Source organism: Silurus meridionalis, chromosome 18 (assembly GCF_014805685.1).
Source record: "Silurus meridionalis isolate SWU-2019-XX chromosome 18, ASM1480568v1, whole genome shotgun sequence".
Lineage (NCBI taxonomy): Eukaryota > Metazoa > Chordata > Actinopteri > Siluriformes > Siluridae > Silurus > Silurus meridionalis.
The window spans coordinates 16,233,513-16,255,219 of record NC_060901.1 but is presented as its reverse complement, the minus strand read 5'-3'; the positions used below and the strand labels follow the sequence as shown (position 1 = coordinate 16,255,219).

Below are 21,707 nucleotides of genomic sequence, written 5' to 3'. Positions count from 1 at the left end.
TAGGTTCTTTACGTGCAAGTTCACCATGTCATAGTTTTCCAAATAAAACGAGGCACCTGAAGTTAACCTAATGTAACTCAGTTTCAAACTAACTTTTTTTTTTTTTTTACAAAAGGCATAATGATTTTTTTTCTATAGACAATTATTTGTGTCCTTGTGTGTGATTTTGGTTTCTGTGTTTATCCAAGTAAGACCCATAGATTCTGACTGTGATTAAAAGCTCACTTTAATCAGCATCTCAACACCCTGCTACAGTAGTGTGTTCTGAAAGTACATTATCCCGAAGAAAAAAAAACTTGCCAAACATATATAATTCATAATAACTTCATAATCAGTGTTTTTTTTAATAATTATATATACTTCATAAAACCTCACACCTTATAAAAGAAAAAAACTTGTTTAAAGATTTCTTAAAGAACGAGTCAATAAAAGAGGGATAGCATTAATTTGGATAATCCTTGGTCTTTCATCTCTCTGCCAACCCACTGGTGGCCTTCTGCAGGAGCTGGAGCATGATGGGATACACCGGTGCAAAATTCTTTCCCTGTCTGGCTTTAACAGACTGCACATAGGCCTCCAGAGCTCCCCTGGACATGAGGAGAAAGAGATTCACATTCACAGTCATGTTCTTAATTTCATACTACTTTCCACACTAAAAGAAAATATTATATTTTTAAAACAATATAATTCAGTTGCTCTTAAGACAGAAAAGCAATGTTAATAATTATTAATATAACTAATAATCCAACTGTACTAAAATTCTGCTATAAACATTTCCTTTTAATGTAAAACATTACTATGAAACACCAAACATTTACCAGGCATCATATATAAAAGCTGTCCCTGGAGCTTCATGATAAAACCAGAAAACACAACAGACCAGGAAATATCAGAGCTTAAAGCTTAAAGCTGAACAGTGATGAAGTACAGATTGTCAGTTTCAGTAAAGCTCTACCCTGAAACTTGGGGTTCAAGCAGTAATAATTCAATTTGAAATGAACCACAAACTTTGAAATGAACCAGACCCAGAAAGGAACCCATCGTTACTGGATATTATTGTTGAGGTGATATAAAAGGAGAATTTTTCTCTCTTTCATTTGTTTATAGTGTTCTATCTTTCTCACCTTCTCTTCTCCTATTTCTCTTAATTCAACTTGTTATTTATAGGCATGAAAAATTCATTTTTACTGCCAAAGCAACATGCATGTAGGTATTATAAAGTGTATGATTTGTGTCAGTCGAGAAGGTTAAGATGGCCAGCTTGTTCATGAATACTTATGGCATGTTCTAATGACTCGATTACCTGATGAGAACAAGGCGATCCTTTTCAGAGGGATGGTCATCAAGCCACTGAGAGTACCTCGCTATAGACCACTCTGCTCTCTGTGTGCAGAAGCATTAAATATACTGTCTTTAAATATCCTCAGTGTTCATCAAAAATTTGATGAAATATCACATACATAAGTATTTACACCCTTTGTAACAACATTTGAAAATCAGCTCAGGTGCCTGCCATTTTTCTTGATGAGTCTACCTGTGGAAAGGGCAAAATCCATGGAATCCCACTTGGAGTTTGCCAACAGGCACCTGAAGGACTCAGGACCACAGCTCTCAGGACCTCAGTCTGGCCCGAAGATTCATCTTCCTACATGATAACAACCCTAAGCACACCGCCAAGACAATACAGGAGTGGCTTAGAGACAATTGGCTCAGCCAAGTTTGCAAAGAGACTTGACTTAAACTCTACCGAACAGACCCGAATGTGGCTGTACATCGAGTCCCCATTCAACCTGACTGAGCTTCAGAGGATTTGACATGAAGAATAGCAGAAAATTACCCAATCCAGGTGTGCAATCTTGTTGCATCATACCTAAAAAGACTCAAATTTGTTGGCAGTTGTTGCCAAATGTGCTTCAACTAAGTACTTAGTAAAGAGTGTGAATACTTATGTACATGTAATATTTCAGGATTTTTTATTAAAAATAATTAACAGACATTTCTAAAATTGTTTCTTTGTTGTCATGGAGTGTAAATTAATGAAGAAGGAAAAAAAAACCCGACACACATACACACACTAATTTATAAAGTAATTCTGTACCTGGTGAGGAGATTTAAGTTCTGCTGGAGCACGAGAAAACAGGAAGTGCAATATGGTACTATAGGGAATCAAATCACCAACAGCCTGACTGCTGGCAATGAGCTCACTAGTCTGAAAAAGAAGAGGCCTGGAATACACACACACACACACACACACACACACACACACACACACACACACACACACACACACACACACACACACACACACACACACACACACACACACACACACACACACACACACACACACACACCATATATTTACTTATTAAACGTTTAAGTTATGTTTAGCACTTTTTTAAGACCATGGTCAATTAATGTTGACAAAAATCATTAAACATGGAGAAGAGGTAGCTCAGTGGTTAAGAAGTTGGACGTCTGATCAGAAGGACGTGAGTTCAAATCCCACCACAACTTAGCTGCCACAGCTGGGCCCTTGAGCAAGGCCCTTAACCCTCAACTGCTCAGTTGTATGAATGATTGCAATGATAATTGTAAGTCCTCTGGATAAGGGTGCCTGCCAAATGGCATAAATGTAAATTATGATGTAGTGCAACGGTGTTTTACAATCCAAACAATATACACTTATAATGAAGTAACACCTTGAGACACATGCGTGTATTCAAATTATACATACAATTTATTTGTGTCACATACTTCTATAACTACTCTGTGTCCCTGCTGGTACACTTGATTTTAATCTTTAAAACTGATTAAAGACCTGTGATCACAGCAGGCATACCAGATCAGTGATTAAGAGTTTATACCTCAGATTGTTTTAATTTTTATTCTAATAGTTATTATAATTACTGGTTAATCAAATGGTGAAGAAGGGCTTCCGAAGATCAGTGAATTTTTCCATATCATGACAGTACTTAATGTCACTTTAGCATATTTTCAGTGTATAGAAATAAACGTGAAGGTGTTGCAGGTTTGTCAGCAATCATTTTTTAAGGGATGAAAAAATATGGTATTTTGATGTATATGAATGTATGAAATATTACTTATAAATGAAAAAAGACCAATATGCAAAAATTAAAGAATGTAAATATAAATCAGTTGAACTAAATCGTCATTTACAACTTTTAGAGAAGTCAAGTAAATGGACAGAAAATCTCTGTCATTAATTACATTTTAATAAAAATTTATTTTTGCTTAGTGCTTTTACAAGTGGACATTTCTTACAAATCAGCTTCACAAAAATAAACAGATGAATAGAGAATATAAATTTTTAATTCATCCCTAAATATAAGTTTATGCTTCATGAGAGAGTCAGAAGTGTTGGTGAAGAAATGTGACAATATTTTATTTTCTATTTAAATATTGTGAGTTTAAGAGGCAATGCTAAATCATTTGCGTAACAAATGTAACTTAAACTGTATCTTTTGGTGAGGAAACAGGATATTTTCATGACCTCCATTAATCTTACATTACTAAATCACTATTTACTGCATCTCACACGTTTTCTCTCACAGGATTTACTGTCTCTCACACACACTTACCTAAAAGAGCGCAGCAAGCGATATGCTTTTCCCAGGTCTGATATCCGTCTGCAAAGTGGAGCCACAGCCAGTTCCATCTGACACACACACACACACACACACACAACGAAAGATGAAAACACAGCTTGTGACAATATTCAGTACAATTTGTGTGTGTGTGTGTGTGTGTGTGTGTGTGTGTGTGTGTGTGTGTGTTTTACAAAATGTCTAAAAATGACAAACTGTGGATCTGCACATAGGACCAGCAATTGAGTGGCATTGACTTAAACTGAAATTTAATTTCCTACTCAAACAACAAAACCGCTGGAGAAAGTTTGCCTTTAAGCCTATATCTTATACTTGGCTTCGTGAAGCACATTACTCAAGCAAACAGAGAACACACACTGCTCAGTGTGAGAGGATGCAAAAATCCTGTACAGAGAATTGAAAAAGCATGAAAGTTAAACTAAAGATAGTATGTCTAGATTAAAAAAAATGAACAGTAGAAATATTCAGACAAAATTATACTTAAATAAAAGTAAATAAGTTGCAAGTTTTGAATGGACTCAAGTATTATTATAATAAAAATTAAATGTTTTTAATAAATTAGTTGTAAAAATGTCAGCGTTTGCTTCTCTAGTTTGCATTGATACTCAGATGTAAAATATCATAGAAATGACCATTTTACCCAATAAGCTAGTTACATAAGCTTCATTAAATCCACAATAACATTGCTCATTTAAGTTTAACATTGCTCTGAGTTTAAGCTTTTATGAGAATAAGATTCTACTTATCTGTTATAGATCTTGGAAATCTGGAGAGATCTTGCCAACTGATACACATTTAGTGAGGATACAGATTTATGTCTCAATGAAGATTTTATGCATGAATGAATATCACTTAAATACTAATCAATAAGGTAGGATGTGGTTTGAGTGACCCTGAAGATGCCAGGGACATAGTAATATAGAAAAATTTGATCTCAGTAGGTCTGAACGGTTTTTAGCTAAAGGTGGACTGGATTGAGTATTTATTTTTACACATAACAGTCTTTAGAGTTTACGGAGAATAAAAATCCGGCAAGCAGCAGACCTGTGAGGCTGATCACACTACTGATGTGAGACATAAGGAAATTATGTTTTTTAGCTATGTGAAACAAGAGCAGATATTTAAACCTGATCAGTCCTAAACTTCACCTCAACTGTTAAATTCTGTAAAGCTGCTTTAAGACAATGTCTGTTGTGAAAAGCGCTATAAAAATAAACTTGACAATCCAAGCATCACTATTAGGAAAAACTAATACTAAAAACACTGAACCTAATTACATCATATCTTATTTGCTGATGGAAGTGCAGAACCTTTCCTAACTGCGCTTAGACCGAAGTCAGAAACATTTAAATTCTTCTCCTCCTTTTCACCTTCCTCACCTGGGCAAAGTCTGCTGCCAGTCTCATCTTGCCTCCCTCGCTGAGGGGTCGCAGAAGGCAGGCATGGCGCACGAATAGCGTGATGGCACGTTGAGCGATAGCATCTGTTCGGTCATAAAGGAAGTCCACTGACTGCAAGTAGCAGAAGTAATCATTCATCACCCGGGATATGAAACCCTGCAGCTCTCGCATATACAGAGAGCAGGGCATGTCCGGCTTCTCTCCAGCTAAGAGAGGACTTGAAAGACAAACACACAACCGTGGGTACATATTGAACATATATAATGTATAATAAAACATATAATCCTTTGTGTTTGGTAAAGTGGAAGTTACAGAAAACATGTGCATCAGATGATCAGTGATAATGTAAAGGTTTGAAAATATGGGAAGGGAAAAAAATAAATAAATCCAGCCTTCCTCACTACAAGTAACCAAATATCTTATTTTGTTTAGTTTTAAATGCTTTTATAATTAAAATAATGTTAATATAATTTAGATGAGTGAACTGCATCTTAGTTTTTGATTAATTTTAGTGTATAAACTTATAAAAGGTCCATTTGAAATGGTGAAAAACTTTGACCTTGAGTGGGCTTTCACAAATAAACAGAGCTGAAAGTCTGTAACTCTGACATCTAACCCTGTACTCACTACATTCCCTTTAAAAACCTAAGTGGCCTGACATCATGGTTTCATGACTGACTGCATGAAAGGAATGACAGGAGGTTTGTATTGTGAAGGGTGGTGTTTGGGTGATTTACCCAGAGAAGTCTTCCTGGTGCATGGTGAGGAGAATGGCTTCCACAGAGTCTGTAACGGACATTAACAGCGGCTGGACTGCACTGTCCATGAGAGCCTGAACTGCCTGAGGAACCACACAAATAACGATGTAATGAAAGTATAAATGTGTGAAACAAAACACTGAACAAAAACATGACTGATATTACAATAAACTGAATACATGAATTTTTATATTTAATTCCAGCCATTTTTACTTAAGCTTAAACTAGTCTTCTATTGCTTTTCTTCATAAATACTCAAAATCTGGCAACAGAGGAGACTTAAAAAAAAACTTTTGTTAATTGAGAGTCAATGTGGGATAAAAGTGTTTCCTATATTGTTTGTGCCATGTAGTAAAAATAAAATAAAATTTAAATATTAAAAAATTTAAAAAAGGAATAATGATGGTCACCTTGTCTACACTTAAAGGATCACATTTTAAGTCTTGCCTTTTTTATTATTTTTTACAACTTCTAAGATTGAAGAGAAATGATTTTTTTTTTTACAAAGCATAAATGAACATGAACATTGTACAGCTCACTGATGAATGTTTAAATTAATAGTCATGTTGATTAAAGTTGAGATACAAATAAAACTAGCAGGAAACTGCATCTTCTTACCTACTGTTCAGAGTTTAGACCTCTGTGTTTTTTTTTTGGTATTGGCCAAATAATATAAATAATTGCAGACTGAAATACAGGTTTTATTGTGTGTGTTACCTCTAAAGATGTTGTAAGTACTTGCTCTGCATCTGGAGGGAAGGAAGGAAGTGTGGATATTACCTGAACGCACAGAGAGAGAGAGCATTTGTTAGTAACACAGTCAATATTTTTTGAACATGATTGTCTTCAGCAGCATTTTTCTCTTCATCAATTAATCAACATTTGAACTGTAAACATTTTACACTTCCTAAAACCATCCTCATCACATTCAAGGAAATTTATCACAGCTAATGATAGATCTTTTTGTTCTGTTTGTGTGTGTGTGTGCTCACTTTAGTCACAGACTGCTGCAGGTGATAAAGTGAATTAACCACTGCTACATTTCTCCTCTGACCTTCTGTCAAAGGACCGATGACTTGGCTGGCATCACCCTGTGTACAGAGCTGAGGAAAAGAGAAAGTGTGTGAGAGAGACAGTAAGAGAGGGATTGTAAATGAGAGAGAGAGAGAGAGAGAGAGAGAGAGAGAGAGAGAGAGAGAGAGAGAGAGAGAGAGAGAGCTGCTACATGAATAAGACGTATTACAGCACTACGGAGACCGAGGTGTGTCCTGAAAGTCACATAGAATACAGATTAACATGGCAGAGGCAGAGCTGCATCTTCCTGGAGACAAAACAGGAAAAGGAAGACTTAATTTTAACTTAACTACAATTCGCACAGGATCACCAAAATTGGTGTGGGGGATATTTTCTTGGCACACACTGAGCATCGTGTCAACGTCACAGCCTACCTGAGTATTGTTGCTGACCATGTCCATCCCTTTATGACCACAGTGTTCCCATTTTCTGATGGCTACTTCCAGCAGAAGTAAAGCGCCATGTCATAAAGTGCGAATCATCTCAGACTGGTTTCTTGAACATGACATGAGTTCACTGCACTCAAATAGCCTCCACAGTCACCAGATCTCAATCCAATAAAGCACCTTTGGGATGTGGTGGAACGGGAGATTCGCATCATGGATATGCAGCCGACAAATCTGCAGCAACTGCGTGATGCTATCATGTCAATATGGACCAAAATCTCTGGGGAATGTTTCCAGTACCTTGGTGAATCTATGCCATGAAGGATTAAGGCAGTTCTGAAGGCAAAAGGGGGTCCAACCCGGTACTAGTAAGGTGTACCTAATAAAGTGTCCAGTGAGTGTGTGTGTGTGTGTGTGTGTGTGTATATATATATATATATATATATATATATATATATATATATATATATATATATATATATATATATATATAGGTATTACTACCAACACTGTGGAAGATTACGGAGATTAGTGAGGCGTATCCTGATGGCACACTTACCAAGTGCTCAGACTTCACACAGAACAGCTGAACTGTCTTGGAGATGTTCTTGGCAACAGCAACGATCAGTCCAGGGTCCACCAGGGACACATTCAGCTCACTGCAGCACAGGCAGAAAAATCTCTTTTTCAGCACATAAGCTTTTATAACTGAAATGGAACTCACTCAATCGCTGGCTAACTGCACAGTATTCAGAGTATACAGTAGGTTTACTGGTCGGTGCTATCTTGTGTTATGTGTATTGTCTTTGTTGTCTGTACTGTTGTCTGTCTGTTTGTGTTGTCTGTCTGTACTGTTTTTCGTCTGCACTGTTTGCAGTTGGTTGCACTCGATGGACTTTATGTAGTTTTGTGTTGTAGCTCTATGTTGTTTAGTGTAGAACCAGGGTTCTGGAGGAACGCTGTCTCGTTTTTACTGTGTACTGTGCACCACTGTGTATAGTAGAAATTACAATAAAAAGCCTCTTGACTTGACTTTTACTATTGGTCTGGACACAGGTAAACAGCAATAATGATCGCCCTGCCATTGTAGCATGTGGATAATTACTCAAGAGTTTTACAGGACCCATTTTAAACAGATCCAGTGAAACAACACCAGATTCAGCAGCAGGTGTAATACACAGGTGTTGAAAACATTTGAAACCTCAGTTTGTAACAGACTCAAACCTGGCGATAGTTTTGATGATGCTGTCCATTTCGTCAGTGGACGGAGGGCTTTGTCCCCCCTGTGGAAACACCAGGTTGATGGGGTCAAATAGACGTGAAAGGGATTTGGACAGATAAGCTGCTTCATACGGCTGGAGGGAGTTCTTCAGAGCTTTTTCCAGACTAAAGAAAAAAATAGAAAATAAAAAATGTAACAGGGCGCAGAAGCAGTAAGTTACTAGACACATTGTGATGACTTATTATAACTGTAAACAGAAAATTAGTGATAATATAAATAAGGAGGTTTATATATTATTTATATAATAATATTATTATTATAAATAAGGTCTCAACAAACTCCAGAGGAACACAAGGCTAAATAAATACATACATAATATACAGTGGTGTAAAAAAGTGATTCCTAATTTCTTATTTTTTTGCATGTTTGTCACCCTTTAGTGTTTTAGATCATCAAACTAATTAAAATATTAGTAAAAGATAAGTGAACAAAATGCAGTTTTTAAATGAAGGTTTTTATTATTGAGGGAAAACAAAATCTGAAACTACATGGCCGTGTGTGAAAAAGTGTTTGTCCCCCAAACCTAATAACTGTTTGGGCCTCCCTTAGCAGCAACAACTGCAATCAAGCGTTTGTGATAACTTGCAGTGAGTCTGTTACAGCGCTGTGGAGGAATTTTGTTCTCATCTATGCAGAATTGTTGTAATTCAGCCACATTGGAGGGTTTTCGAGCATGAACAGCCTTTTTAAGGTCATGCCACAGCATCCAAATAAGATTCAGGTCAGGACTTTGACTAGGCCACTACATTTATGATTCAAAATATGCACTTTTTACGCCACTGTATTTGAACTGACAATGAGCAATACCAATTACATTTTGCACCACTGTTGAACACTCTCCTACCTGCATCTGCTGCCTGGGAGTGACTTTTTAACACTGTTGGCCTCATTTACAGTTCAAAAAGCTCAAACTCCAAAAACTTTTAAAACCAGCTTTTGAAAATATTGTCCCTATTTGAAACTGAGAGATGCATCAAATCACAGGACTGAATATTTGGTTTTACTTCATCTCAAATAATTTACTTTCATTTTATTTGTCCATTGAATACTAATCGTTCTTCTTACTTTGTGAGAGGATACTGTCATTTTATTTGTTAAGTGATACCTTTTTTTGAAAAACCTCTTTACTACCTTGTCTTTTTTTTAATCTGATGTTTGTTTCATTCTGGCATGTTGAAGAGGCTGATGTGTTGATGTTGGTTAATGCAGTGTTGAGGTGTAAAATTTTATTTGTATTTTAATAAATAAATCTTTACAAATCAAATATTTTTGGCTTTTCACCAACATGTGTCTTGGTGTTGAGGACTAGTGCATCTTTAAAATTACATTCAATATGAGTCAAATACCCAATAACTGTTCAAATGAGAAACTCAGACTTTTACTCAAGTCATATTGGAATTTGTGACTTACCTTGCAATGGAATAAGTTTGCAGTATCTACACAACTTTATTTAAGTAGGATTTTCAGGTCCTCATTACACCTCTGAACTAAGCATTACAGTTATAGTACTTCAAAATCACATTATAGGTCATTACATGACTTTGTTGGAGAACAATATATGATCAAAAGTATGTGAACCCCTGACCATCACACCAAGTATGGTGATAAAACTAACACAAGTATTATTTGGATATTATATGAGATTGATAGAAAATTAACTCTGCATTAATTAGCATCAATGTTCTTAAAAGTAACAATTAAAACAATTACTGTACAAAACATACAAGAAAAATATTAAAAAGTCTTTATGATTGGAAAAACATAAGAGCCACCCAGCTGCCAGTCAATTATTGCCACTTAAAAACAAATCATGTGACTAGATTTTGGGCAAAAGATAATTTTCCACGTGCATTAACACTTCTAGTCTTGTAGTCTGTCAGGATTTAGTGAACGCCCTACTGAGGAAGATCTCAAATGCTGTCATGTTTCCGTCACTAAATGTGTGTGTGTGTGTGTGTGTGTGTGTGTGTGTGTATATATGCAGAATGACTCACTCATAGTCTGGTTTCGTATCTGTGAAGGGATCATGTGTGTCTGTTTCAGAGATGGTCAGATCAGAATCCAGGCCTGAAACGCTGCTTCCCACAGTGCCTTGTATATTGGTACTGTATTGCTGTAGCCGCTTCCACAGCTCGTTGTAGAGCCTTAGAAGCTTCGGGAACTCTCCCTCCAGAGCTTGCTTCAGAAAGGTGGAGGCTATAAAAGGAGGGGGGAAGAACATCAGACACAAGACATGATTTACAAAATGAATGGCTGAATAAATTTGCATATGAAAAATAGCAATAAATTGGAACTACACATGTACTACAGATGACACACAGGTTATGGCAAGAAACTGATAACAAGCAATATAGCTTCTAGTGTAGAAATCTGTTCTCAAGCAGGAGTTTGCAGCTAGGGACCTATTTAAGTATAAAATAAAACACGGCTCACTTCCGAGAAGATTTATTTATCGAAAATGCGTACATTATTATTTCTTTTTATTTCAAGTTTGTATTAAGGCTTTCAGAATAAAAATTCTGGGTAATAAAACAAACACAGCCGTTACTGACCTTCTGTGGTCTTCTGCAGTTCCACAGACAGCATCTGAGTAACTGAGTCCCAGAACATGTACAAGATGTCTGACTGACCGTCCTTCAGAGAGAGAGAGAGAGAGAGAGAGAGAGAGAGAGAGAGAGAGAGAGAGAGAGAAAGAGAAAGAGAGAAAGAGTGGTAACAATGTAGAGAGGTTTAAATTGTAGTGAAGATATTTAAAAAGCAAAACATAAACACACACAATTTAAAAAGCCATACTCAGGGTAAAAATGAATTAATGATTCTGATTTGGAAAGGCTAAGAGCTTTATTACCAACTATGTTTGCACTTACAAGGATTTTGCTTTGGTGACAGAAGCTTTCAGTTGCACATACATAATTAAAATGAAAAAGCAAATTTTTATAAAAAAATGTAATCGAGTTGTATTGCACATATTTTTTTTCCACAATGGGGTGAGCATATAATTGTTTATGAGGCAGAATGCCTAGGGGAAGAAACTTTTCTTGCCAGCTAGATTGCCTGGCTGTCCTGTGTTCGGTGCTCTGTAGCACCGGCCAAACAGCAAAAGTACACAAAAAGGTTTATGGCTTGGAGGTGAGGGTAATTTTCAGAGCCCATTTTCTCATGCTGGATGAATACAGTTCTTAAAGGTTGGGTTAAAAGAAAACCCACATGAACGTACTGAGAGCATGTACAGATCCTCCATACAGACAGTAACCTAAATGTCAAACATGGATTAATGAAGCAACAACTTTATTCCCATGTACCAGCAGACCAATATATTTGGTTACACTTCCCCTCACAGTACTGGTAGTACTTTGAGTACTGAAAAGGAATAGCTCACACTCTTAATGCCACACGTCTTCTAGATTCTGTCACCTTTGTTTATATTATTTTAACTCTGTTTCATAAAGCTTACTATGGGATTAAATTGATGCAGTTTTACAGTGAAACCTGCTGTATGTAAATGCAACCTCAGAGTTCGTCCAATTTACTGATCTGCACATCTTACTAAACAACAAGGAACAGCAATTTTTATGTATTTTATGACTTATGCACATGATGGTGGTATATAAGAGACACTGCTGATCACAATTAGTTTCTCTGGTCTCAGGGTCTGTCATGATTGTGTTGGCTTACAACTACTTAATTAGTTTAGCTTTCAGAGAAGGGCCTCCTAACACACACACACACACACACACACACACACACACACACACACACACACACACACACACACACACAAATATACAATAAATACATTTTCGAACCTTAACAAATTCATCAATGAAACACACGTGAGTGACCGGATCCCTTTTCTTGGTCAAAACTTTGTGAAGGTGCTGTACCTACACATCAGACAGAACAGGAACAGGAACAAGCACGTTAACATTCACTCAGAAAAACAGCTTTATAGATTTATATCTTCTTTATTATACCTGAGAACAGGCAGAACATATCTGATCCATCATTTTCTCCAGGTTGGTCCAAAGAGCAGCACGAAATGTAGCTGTGTTGCCTGGAGTGGGCATTACAGCCCGACCTGGGGCACCTACAGGCGCATCGCACATCCCACAGATATATTACATTTAGATTAAAGAACATAATTGTGATTTATTTCTCATCACATAATTATTGTAATAATAACAGTAATGAACCTCTGATGTTAGCAGGCTGAGTAAGGACTTTAATGTCCAGGGCATTGATTACACTCTCATGGACAGAGGTTTTGTATCCTTCCACCACGCTGATGATCATTTCTCTCAAACTGCCCAGGTTATAGAAGACCTGCAGTGCCGTCCCCACCTGAGACGGGTTCTGTGTAATAACAGAGGTTAGAAGTTAGCAAACAACATCTTTAAAGTTGTAACTGTTTAGCTGCAGCATGTTACTCGGCTTGCTTCAGTGTCCTCAGAACAAGCAGTATACATTCCTACCTGAATCTCCATGCCCTGCTCCAGAAGTCTTTTTGCCTGGTTCTCCACCTCCAGATGTGCACGACTGATAAACAGCAGGTCATTTTCAATTACCTCAATGCCAGATAAATCCACTCCCTGAAACAGGTATTCTAAAACAAAAATAAATCACCTAATTAATAAATGCGTACAAAGGCACAACATGGCTAAAATGACCGACTGCAATTTGTTTGCAAAATTAAAGCAGAACAGAGAAATAGGTGAGGTGCAGGAATCTGTGTGCAAAGAAACAGAGCAAAAACAGAATAAAATCCAAATACGAAAAATTAGCCATGAAGATACCGGGCCTCGTTTATTAAATAAGGCCCAGTGTATATTTAGAGATCATATATATTTATTAGTAGTAGATTGGAGATTGACTTGTAGTGGATTTTACCCGTAGCTAGGTTGGATCGTACTTGCCAATAACCAAAACATTTAAAAGGAAATACATTTTTCAGAATTAAAAAAAAACATTAAAATGGATACTGGATGAAAACAAAAAAACATTACACTTAATGTAAAATAGTACTGAATTTTATTACAAATAAATAAATAAAAACAGTACTAAATCATGAAAATTTGCAAAATGAAAAAAATGTATAAATTCATTATATTAAGAAATATTAAGTAAAATAAAAAAACAAATACATGAAAACAGACACATGCAAAATGAATTAATAAAGACACTGTAAATTAATAGCACATGGTGTCAGTGATTTGCCTCTAGAGGCTGCTCTCATCTCCATAATGACAGAGGACCTTCAACTTTAATTTTAGAAGACATCAGTGCATATTAGAGCATATCACCTGAACTAGCTGTATTTGGGCACTGTAGTTGGTCAGATGAGGCTGAGGTTAAGACGGGTTAAGTTTGCTCAGAATAATATCAGTGGCTTACTCACCCAGTTCATTGAGACTCTGAGCAGCTTTTGTCAGTTCCCGACTTCCACCCTGAAGCTGGCCCTGCAGCCGTTTACTTAGATAAAGGATGCGGATTATCCTCCTCAGAAGGTCACACACAACCTGGAGAAAAAGCATTCAGTTCCTGAACCCTCTCACCATCCACAGTCTCATATCTGTGTGTAAACTTTTTATCCATCTATCTATCAATCTCTCTCTTCAAGTATAAAGAAGAGGCTTTGCAAAGAAGAAGAGAGAAATAGCAGATAACAGCCTTTTGTTTGCTTATAGTGAGAAAAAAAATATATATACCTGCAGTCGAGCGAGCTGAGACGTCCGAACAACAATCTTATTATACGGATCAACAATTTTGGCTTTTATCCTTTGTTGTGAGAGGAGAAAGGGTTGTTAATAACCGTGCTACTGCAAAACTGAGATCCAAACACAAAATTGTTGAGCTGTACCTGTCAACAGCACTCTGTAATGCAGCAATCCGTGCCTGCATCATTTCAAGGACACCTACAAAAGATGAAAAATAAATAAATTATCTGAACAGGTATCGAAACCCAAGCCAAATTGGTAGATAATTATTTTGAAGGATGAAAGCTATTTTACTGGCATCATTACTTGCATAATTTAATTGAACATTCATTCTATTTCCTTCAAATCTCTGTATTGCTCATGATATATTTTTATTAGCATTAATAGTGGAAATTCAGAAATTTCTTTTCACCATCTGGAAAAATTAGACTACCAGTATTAAATAGACAGATGCTCACTCAAAACGATGGGTTACTTAACGTAATCCCGGGTTCTTTGATAACAGAGTGAGGTGTTTCACTATGGGAATCGCTTTTGGCGTGACCAACTACGGAAGCTCTTATGACACAACGTCTGTCTTGACAGACAGGTCGACCTGAGATCAGGCTCTGCCCCACCTTTATCCCTCAGGTCGACCCCTTCTAACATCATTGCAGCGAGATTTCTTCCCATCCCCGTGCAAGGAGGGAAGTGCTGGTGAAACAACTCACTCTGTTATCAAAGAACCTGGGATTACGTTAAGTAACCCATTGTTCTTTTTCTAACTTCGCTCGGTGTTTCACTATGGGAGATATAGACCGCTCCCGGATTGCACAAGCCAATCACATGGGCTCAGAACGTCTGGCACTCAGCACTGCATGTGCCAAGGATGACTCAGACACATCTAGTCTATAAAACCGCACAAAGGTGTGTGGCGTAGCCCAGCCAGCCGACGCACAAATTTCCTGAACAGAAACTCCCTTAAATATGACCCATGATGTCGCCATCCCTCTAGTAGAGTGGGCCCTCAGACCCGCAGGTGCCTGAGAACCACAGCATTCATACGCTATAGATATAGCCTCCACAATCCAGCGGGACAGTCGTTGTCTTGACAACGGCTTCCCTTTGTGAGGGGTAGCCCAAGACACAAACAGCTGGTCAGATTTCCTGAAACCCGCTGTTCTCTTGACATATGTATGGAGGGCCCGCACTGGGCACAAGGAACTCAATCCCTCCTCCTCCTGAGGTGGGTGGAAAGCCGAAAGTTCCGTAACGGGACATCTATAAGAAGAATCCACCACTTTAGGTACAAACGCCAGGTTAGGGCGAAAGGAAACTTTCGTGAGCCCAGGGGCAAACTGTAAACAGGACGGACTGACAGACAGGGCTTGCAGCTCACTCACACGCTTAGCAGTCACTAGAGCCACAAGCAGCGCCGTCTTAAGAGAAAGAAATTTCAGCCCTACGCCATCCACCGGCTCGAAGGGGTGATGAGGAAGGGCTTCCAAAACCAAAGACAGGTCCCACTGAGGCACTAACCGCCGAGACACCGGCCTCTTACGGCGTGCACCTTTCATAAACCGGCTAATCAGAGGGGGCCGACCCGCAGGTTCGTTATTAAACCCGACATGACACGCAGAAATAGCCGCCAGATACACCTTCAAAGTAGAAAAAGCTTTCCCTTTATCCAGCAAATCCTGGAGAAAGCACAAAATGTCTCCCACAGAACACTGGAAGGAGACAATGTGACCACGGCCCACCACTCCTCAAAAACTCGCCATTTATTGTCATAAAGCGTGCGAGTAGACGAGGCCCTGGCACTCTGGATAGTGTGTATAACCGATTGGGGTAAACCTGCCACACTCAAGTTCCACCTCTCACGGGCCAGGCTCAGAGAGCAATCCTGTCCGTGTGCGGATGATAAATCTCCCCGCCCGCCTGGGACAGAAGGTCCCTCCGTGGAGGGAGTGGCCACGGTTGATCTGACAGTAGCTGAACTATTTCTGCGATCCAGTGTCTGGACGCCCAACGTGGAGCTATCAGAATCAGTGACAAGCTGAGTTTTCTGACCCTGGCCAGGGTGGGGGAAATCAAGCTCAGTGGAGGGAAAGCGTAGAGAAGAACGTTTGGCCACGGATGCACCCAACGGTGCATCTTCGTCCCTTCCAAAAAAGAACAGAGGACAATAGCGTTTTCTCGCGAGGCGTACAGATCTACGGCAGCCCGGCCGTATCTCTGCCATATCTGCTCCACCACCTGGGTGTGCAGTTTCCATTCCCCGTACAGGGGGTTTCCCCTGGACAACAGATCCGCACCCTTGTTCCATATGCCTGGAACATGAGTTGCTCTGATGGACAAAAGCCTCGTGTCGCACCACATTATCAGTTTCCTCGCTAACTGATGCAGCTGGAGGGAGCGCACACCTCCCTGCCGGTTGATGTCCGCGACCACTGTGGAATTGTCTGTTTTCACTAACACATGTCGGCCCTTTATGAAAGGCAGAAAATGTTTCAGTGCTAGAAATACTGGCAACAACTCCAAGTAGTTTATATGTCTCGGGATTAGCTGTGGAGGCCAAATGCCATTCACAGCTCTGCCCATAAGGGTCACACCCCAGCCCGCCAAAGACGCGTCCGTCGTCATAGTAACCCTCGACGACACCGCCCCAAGGGAATCCCGATCAAGAGTCGGGGCATCCCCATTGGCGGAGCGCTAAGACGCACGCATATGTTATTTTGACCGGCCGATTGAGATGACGTTGGGGACATAATCGCAACCGCGCGACCCATCTCTGAAAATCTCTCATGAGAAGTCCCAGACGCACCACAGAAATCACTGAGGCCATTAAACCCAGCATTGGTAGGCACACTCGGAACGGGATCATAGTCCCCGCCCGAAAACGGGAGCGACACTGAATGAGAGATGCGATTCTCCTCTCTGTCAGCATGACTCGATAGGAGAGGGAATCTATACTGAGTCCTAGATATTCCGCGCACTGCGCGGGACACAAGCGCCTCTTTTCCCTGTTTATTTTGAAACCCAAGATGCAGAGATGAGTGACTACGGTCTCCGCATTTCTGATCGCTTGCTCTCTTGACGAGGAGCATATCAGATAATCGTCTATATAAGACAAAATCCGAATCCCGCTGTTTCTCAACGGCAAAAGAGCCGCCTCCACACACTTGCTGCAAGTCCTCGGAGCGAGAGACAGTCCGAAGCGAATGGTTTGAAACTCGTAGGCAGTGCTTCTGTGCGCAAACCTCAAATATTTTCTGTGAGACGGGTAAACGTCTATTTGAAAATACGCGAGCCGACTCTTCTTCGGCCACCGAGACCAACACATGACACATGAATCTGGGTGGTTTCATTGCGAATTGAAGCCTGTATCCCCGTGAAATCGTGCCTAATACCCACGAAGGAACAGCGCATGCGTGCCAATTGACGAGGCACGCAGAAAGGGAACCCCCGCGTACACAACTCTGGTCGCGCGTTGATGACGTCACAACCGTCGCCGCGCTGGGCTCCGCTGGCAGAGCAAGCGCACCCTCCAGTGGTAAAACTAGGGGGGTGCACGCTGAATTATCTGGAATTTCGCACACTATCGCACTCGGCTGATCGCCTGGATGCGAAAGTGCCACATTTATTGTGTTTTTTATTTTTGAACACATCACCCTCAGCCCGTGGCTTGGATGCGATGATGTATTCTTTATTGCGCAATCGTCTGAACTGACGTGCGCGTGAACAAATGTCGGGAGTACTTGGTGACACTGAACATTTTCCCTTATTCCTCGAACCCGAGGAGAAACTAGAGAGGAAGCCCTTACGGAACTTAGAACCGGGCTGTTTTCTCTTCTCCTTTTCTTCGCCAGCGGAAAAAGGAGGATAGGAGAACATTCGCGTGTCAGGTCGCACGCTTCTTCTTCCGCTCCTCGGGGTGGGGCGGACGGTCCATTCGGCCATTCGATCTCGGACGTTGACCAGCTTGCTGTCCGCCGAGAGCCGATCTTGTGCTCCCCGCGTTCATCGGTCTTCCTCTCGCAGCCGCGGCTGCTGCAAAACCCCGTTGCGCTGGCTGAGGGGGCGTGTTCTGAGACAGCTTACGAGGCAAACAAAGGTTGAATGCTTCGTCCTCCTGTTTCCTGAGAGTGCTGGTTTCTCTCATCTTCTCTAGACCTGGACCGAACAGACCTTTAACGGGGTCGTAGGCAGCATCCATGACTTCCACTTTCTGTGTGTCACCCAAGCCTGACAGGTTAAGCCACAACGCTCTCTCACCTGACACAGCCAAGCCCATCACACGGCCGCAGCCCTGAACTGCGCTTCGTGAAGAGCGGAGAATTAGGTCGTTCACCACACAGATCTCGTCCCAAAGTACCGGGTTAGGTACTCCCGTGTCGAGCTGTCGTCCCATTTCCTCTAAAATCTCCGCCTGGTACGCGGACAGCAAAGTCACCGCGTTTAGCGAGCACACTGACTGCGCTACGTATTTATACATCCTCTGATGGATGGACGCCGTCAAGCTCTCGATTTTCCCAGGCAGCGCAATTTGAGAGGAGGCAACCCCAGCTTCTCCATCCCTTGAATCTCCAGCTTGAAGCACCCTTTTGCGGGAAGCTTGCTCTTGAAGGGGCTAGACCAGTAACGAGACATCTCCTTCATGCAAGCTGGCACGGCGGGCAGGAGCTGTCTAGCAGCGGGTTGAGCAGGCGGCAGCCTTTTCCCATCGTAAAGGTCTCTCACAGCTCCCTCCGCGTCCTGGGCCGCGGGCCAAGCTAGTCTTAGCTTCGCCGCGGCTCGTTTGCATACCTCGTGCAGGTTACCTTCAGCCTATGAGGTTGCATCGCCTGCGCTCTGGGGTCTCGACTGTTGGGCCGGGAAGGGACCACTGTCATCCTCATCCTCGTCCTCCATATCCAAGTCGAGGAGGTCTGAGTTCGCATCTGCATCCTCGTCGCACGGTCGTTCCTCATCCTCCGCGAGGAGGTTATCAAACAGAGGCGGCATGACCGGCGATTCAACCTCCATCAGGTCCGCCCAGCTCGTAGACCTCGCGGCGGCGCCGGACAGACACGGGTCCTGTTGGTTAGCCACCGCTACTCTCAGCCGTCTCTCCAAATGTTTCACCGGCATCGACGCGCAGTGAGCGCATGCTTGCGGGTCCACGAGCAAAGTTTGAGCGTGCTTCGGGCCCATGCACGTGATGCACATCGGGTGAGGGTCCCTGCCCGAGATGGTTGCTCCACATGATGATGGACACGGGCGGGATGCAACCTCCCTGATCTTCAACTCATTCCCTTTGGTGGGGGGGGTTGGGATGATCGTCGACTTGGCTGAGTACCGGGAATATTAGACTCGTCACAACACGTTATTCTGCCGATGTACGCAGGGTAGTTAGCCCTCCGAAGGCTTCGCTACTACGTCCCTTCCGTGTAACTTAATACCCAGCAGGTTGGAATAGGAATAGCTCGCCTCGACACGGACGCTATTCCGTGACGTCGCTCAGCACGATTCCGTACGACTGTCCTTGCTTTCGGTGGTGGAATCCAATGACGGCCTGCACGATGAACAGTTAAGCGAAACCAGCCGAGAACTGGAAGTGCTGAGAGAGCTTAGTGTAGTCCCTCACGGGAAGAAAGCGCGAATGATGTTAGAAGGGGTCGACCTGAGGGATAATGGTGGGGCAGAGCCTGATCTCAGGTCGACCTATCTGTCAAGACAGACGTGGTGTCATAAGAGCTTCCGTAGTTGGTCACGCCCAAAGCGATTCCCATAGTGAAACACCGAGCGAAGTTAGAAAAAGAACTAATATTGCTTTACATTAAAATGATAAACAATAAAAAAAACAGATTATTTACCAGAATGAGTTTAAAGATTAAAAGGCTCTGTGGAAGTGAATTCCTTAATTTGCACACAGGGAGAAACGTCTGAATGTATGGCTTGAGAGCAATCTGGAGCCACAGGTATTGAGAAGCAACAGTGGAGATTAAACACACAACTCTTTTTACATTAAGGATATGTCTGGAGCTGGTAAACCTATGCAGTAAAAAGAGTATGTGTAAAACATGAGCAGATATTTGCTGTCAGTGAGAGCTCTAGGAACTACATTCTGGATGCACTGTAATCTGGAAAGAGTTTTAGTAGAAAATACAGCCAAGAAAAAAGAACAACACAGTAAGTAAGAAAGTAATAAAAACCGAGACTAGGGTTTAGACATTTTTAAATATAGTAAATGTGGGTTGGAATGGAGCTGGAAAAAACACAGTATTAATGAGGGAGCTGATATGGGAAGTATTGGCAAGTGGGAAGCTTTTTTATAAGTTTGTTCCATATAATATATATGAATGAGCCACTGTAGAAACCAAGAGGGGAACCAGACTCAAAAGTAAACCCAATCCATCTATCCTACAGTGTTTTGTCTCCCTTGAAGCAAAGATTTCAAAGGAGAACGAAGCAAAACACTATGAAGAACAAATGCACTCACACTGTTTGTGCCCTTGTATCATTTTGATAATGTGAGGATTTTGCTATAGACGAGACATGTTGGGATCTGTCTGTCTGTATAGGCTGGTAATTAGCTTGACCTGTAATGCTAGCAGTTACTTGCTGTTCATATGAACACTCAGTTAATTTTTTTCCTGCAACAAAATAAGTTTTTCTGTAAGTAGATTTTACCTTCAAGAGACTCAATTCCAGTTGCCTGAGCGAGCAGATCTTCATGTCTTGCTACAACCTGCAGAAAACATAAACAATCTGTCTATAGCAAGATATTCTCCTCCAGGGTGTTATAAATAAATAGAGCAGTGGGATCGTCAGCTGTATCAGACCCACCTGGCAGTGCAGCTCCTTGTCCAGCTGACTGATACCCTCAGCGAGCTTGGCAAGCTGTTCCGCAATGACTGCATGATGGATAGCGTGCGCTGTGTAGGTCTTCACATCAAACAATTCATTCAGGAAGTCTGAGTAACACTCTACAGCACACAGACACTGATCAGCACCAAGGCACAGCTACACAAAGCATACACAAACACACCCAAAAACACACACACTTAAACACACACAGCATACACACACAGCAGGTATATGCACACACAGGCACAAGGCATACGCACGCACACACATGGCATTCAAACAGCAGACACTACATGGCACTTTTACTCATTACATTTTTACACAAATATCTGTACTTTTTACTTCTTACATTTTCAAAACCGGCTCGTTACTTTAGTTTTAATCTATTGATTTGGTGAAATATATATTGTCTTTTCACTGCGCATCGATTTTAGCCGAACAACCGATTTCCTGTTACTGCACGTCTTTTTCAATCCGCTGGTGTATAAAGTCCTGACTCTCACTCTTTATGAATATAAGAATCAGCAGGCAGAAGGCAGTAAGAAGTTTGGGGTTAATGTGGGTGAGACAGAGGGAGTCAGTGATGAGAACATGACTGAGAACAGACACATTCATGATCATCATCATCTTTTATCT

The 21,707-nt window shown here is 40.9% G+C and overlaps 1 protein-coding gene across 2 annotated transcripts in view; it reads right to left on the bottom strand.

The window, feature by feature from the left end:
* Nucleotides 1-208: 208 nt before the first annotated feature.
* Nucleotides 209-21,707, bottom strand: part of cog5 (component of oligomeric golgi complex 5) — a 26,888-nt gene continuing 5,389 nt past the window's right edge. Inside the window, exons 2-23 of one of the 2 annotated variants that reach the window (XR_006928495.1) lie at nucleotides 21,051-21,190; nucleotides 20,895-20,952; nucleotides 14,387-14,441; nucleotides 14,235-14,304; nucleotides 13,925-14,045; nucleotides 13,002-13,132; nucleotides 12,723-12,882; nucleotides 12,504-12,616; nucleotides 12,336-12,413; nucleotides 11,082-11,163; nucleotides 10,524-10,725; nucleotides 8,472-8,633; nucleotides 7,807-7,906; nucleotides 6,780-6,890; nucleotides 6,505-6,567; nucleotides 5,767-5,870; nucleotides 5,009-5,246; nucleotides 3,603-3,679; nucleotides 2,099-2,225; nucleotides 1,535-1,661; nucleotides 1,304-1,383; nucleotides 548-587 (exon numbers count right to left, since the gene is read on the bottom strand). Coding sequence is in view for 1 of the 2 variants with exons in the window: in XM_046872712.1 (XP_046728668.1) it covers nucleotides 467-587; nucleotides 1,304-1,383; nucleotides 2,099-2,225; nucleotides 3,603-3,679; nucleotides 5,009-5,246; nucleotides 5,767-5,870; nucleotides 6,505-6,567; nucleotides 6,780-6,890; nucleotides 7,807-7,906; nucleotides 8,472-8,633; nucleotides 10,524-10,725; nucleotides 11,082-11,163; nucleotides 12,336-12,413; nucleotides 12,504-12,616; nucleotides 12,723-12,882; nucleotides 13,002-13,132; nucleotides 13,925-14,045; nucleotides 14,235-14,304; nucleotides 14,387-14,441; nucleotides 20,895-20,952; nucleotides 21,051-21,190 (2,393 nt within the window). In the remaining variant the exon portion in view is untranslated. Of the gene's footprint in view, nucleotides 588-1,303; nucleotides 1,384-1,534; nucleotides 1,662-2,098; nucleotides 2,226-3,602; nucleotides 3,680-5,008; nucleotides 5,247-5,766; nucleotides 5,871-6,504; nucleotides 6,568-6,779; nucleotides 6,891-7,806; nucleotides 7,907-8,471; nucleotides 8,634-10,523; nucleotides 10,726-11,081; nucleotides 11,164-12,335; nucleotides 12,414-12,503; nucleotides 12,617-12,722; nucleotides 12,883-13,001; nucleotides 13,133-13,924; nucleotides 14,046-14,234; nucleotides 14,305-14,386; nucleotides 14,442-20,894; nucleotides 20,953-21,050; nucleotides 21,191-21,707 lie in introns of both variants that reach the window. The other variant, XM_046872712.1, reaches the window with a different exon arrangement.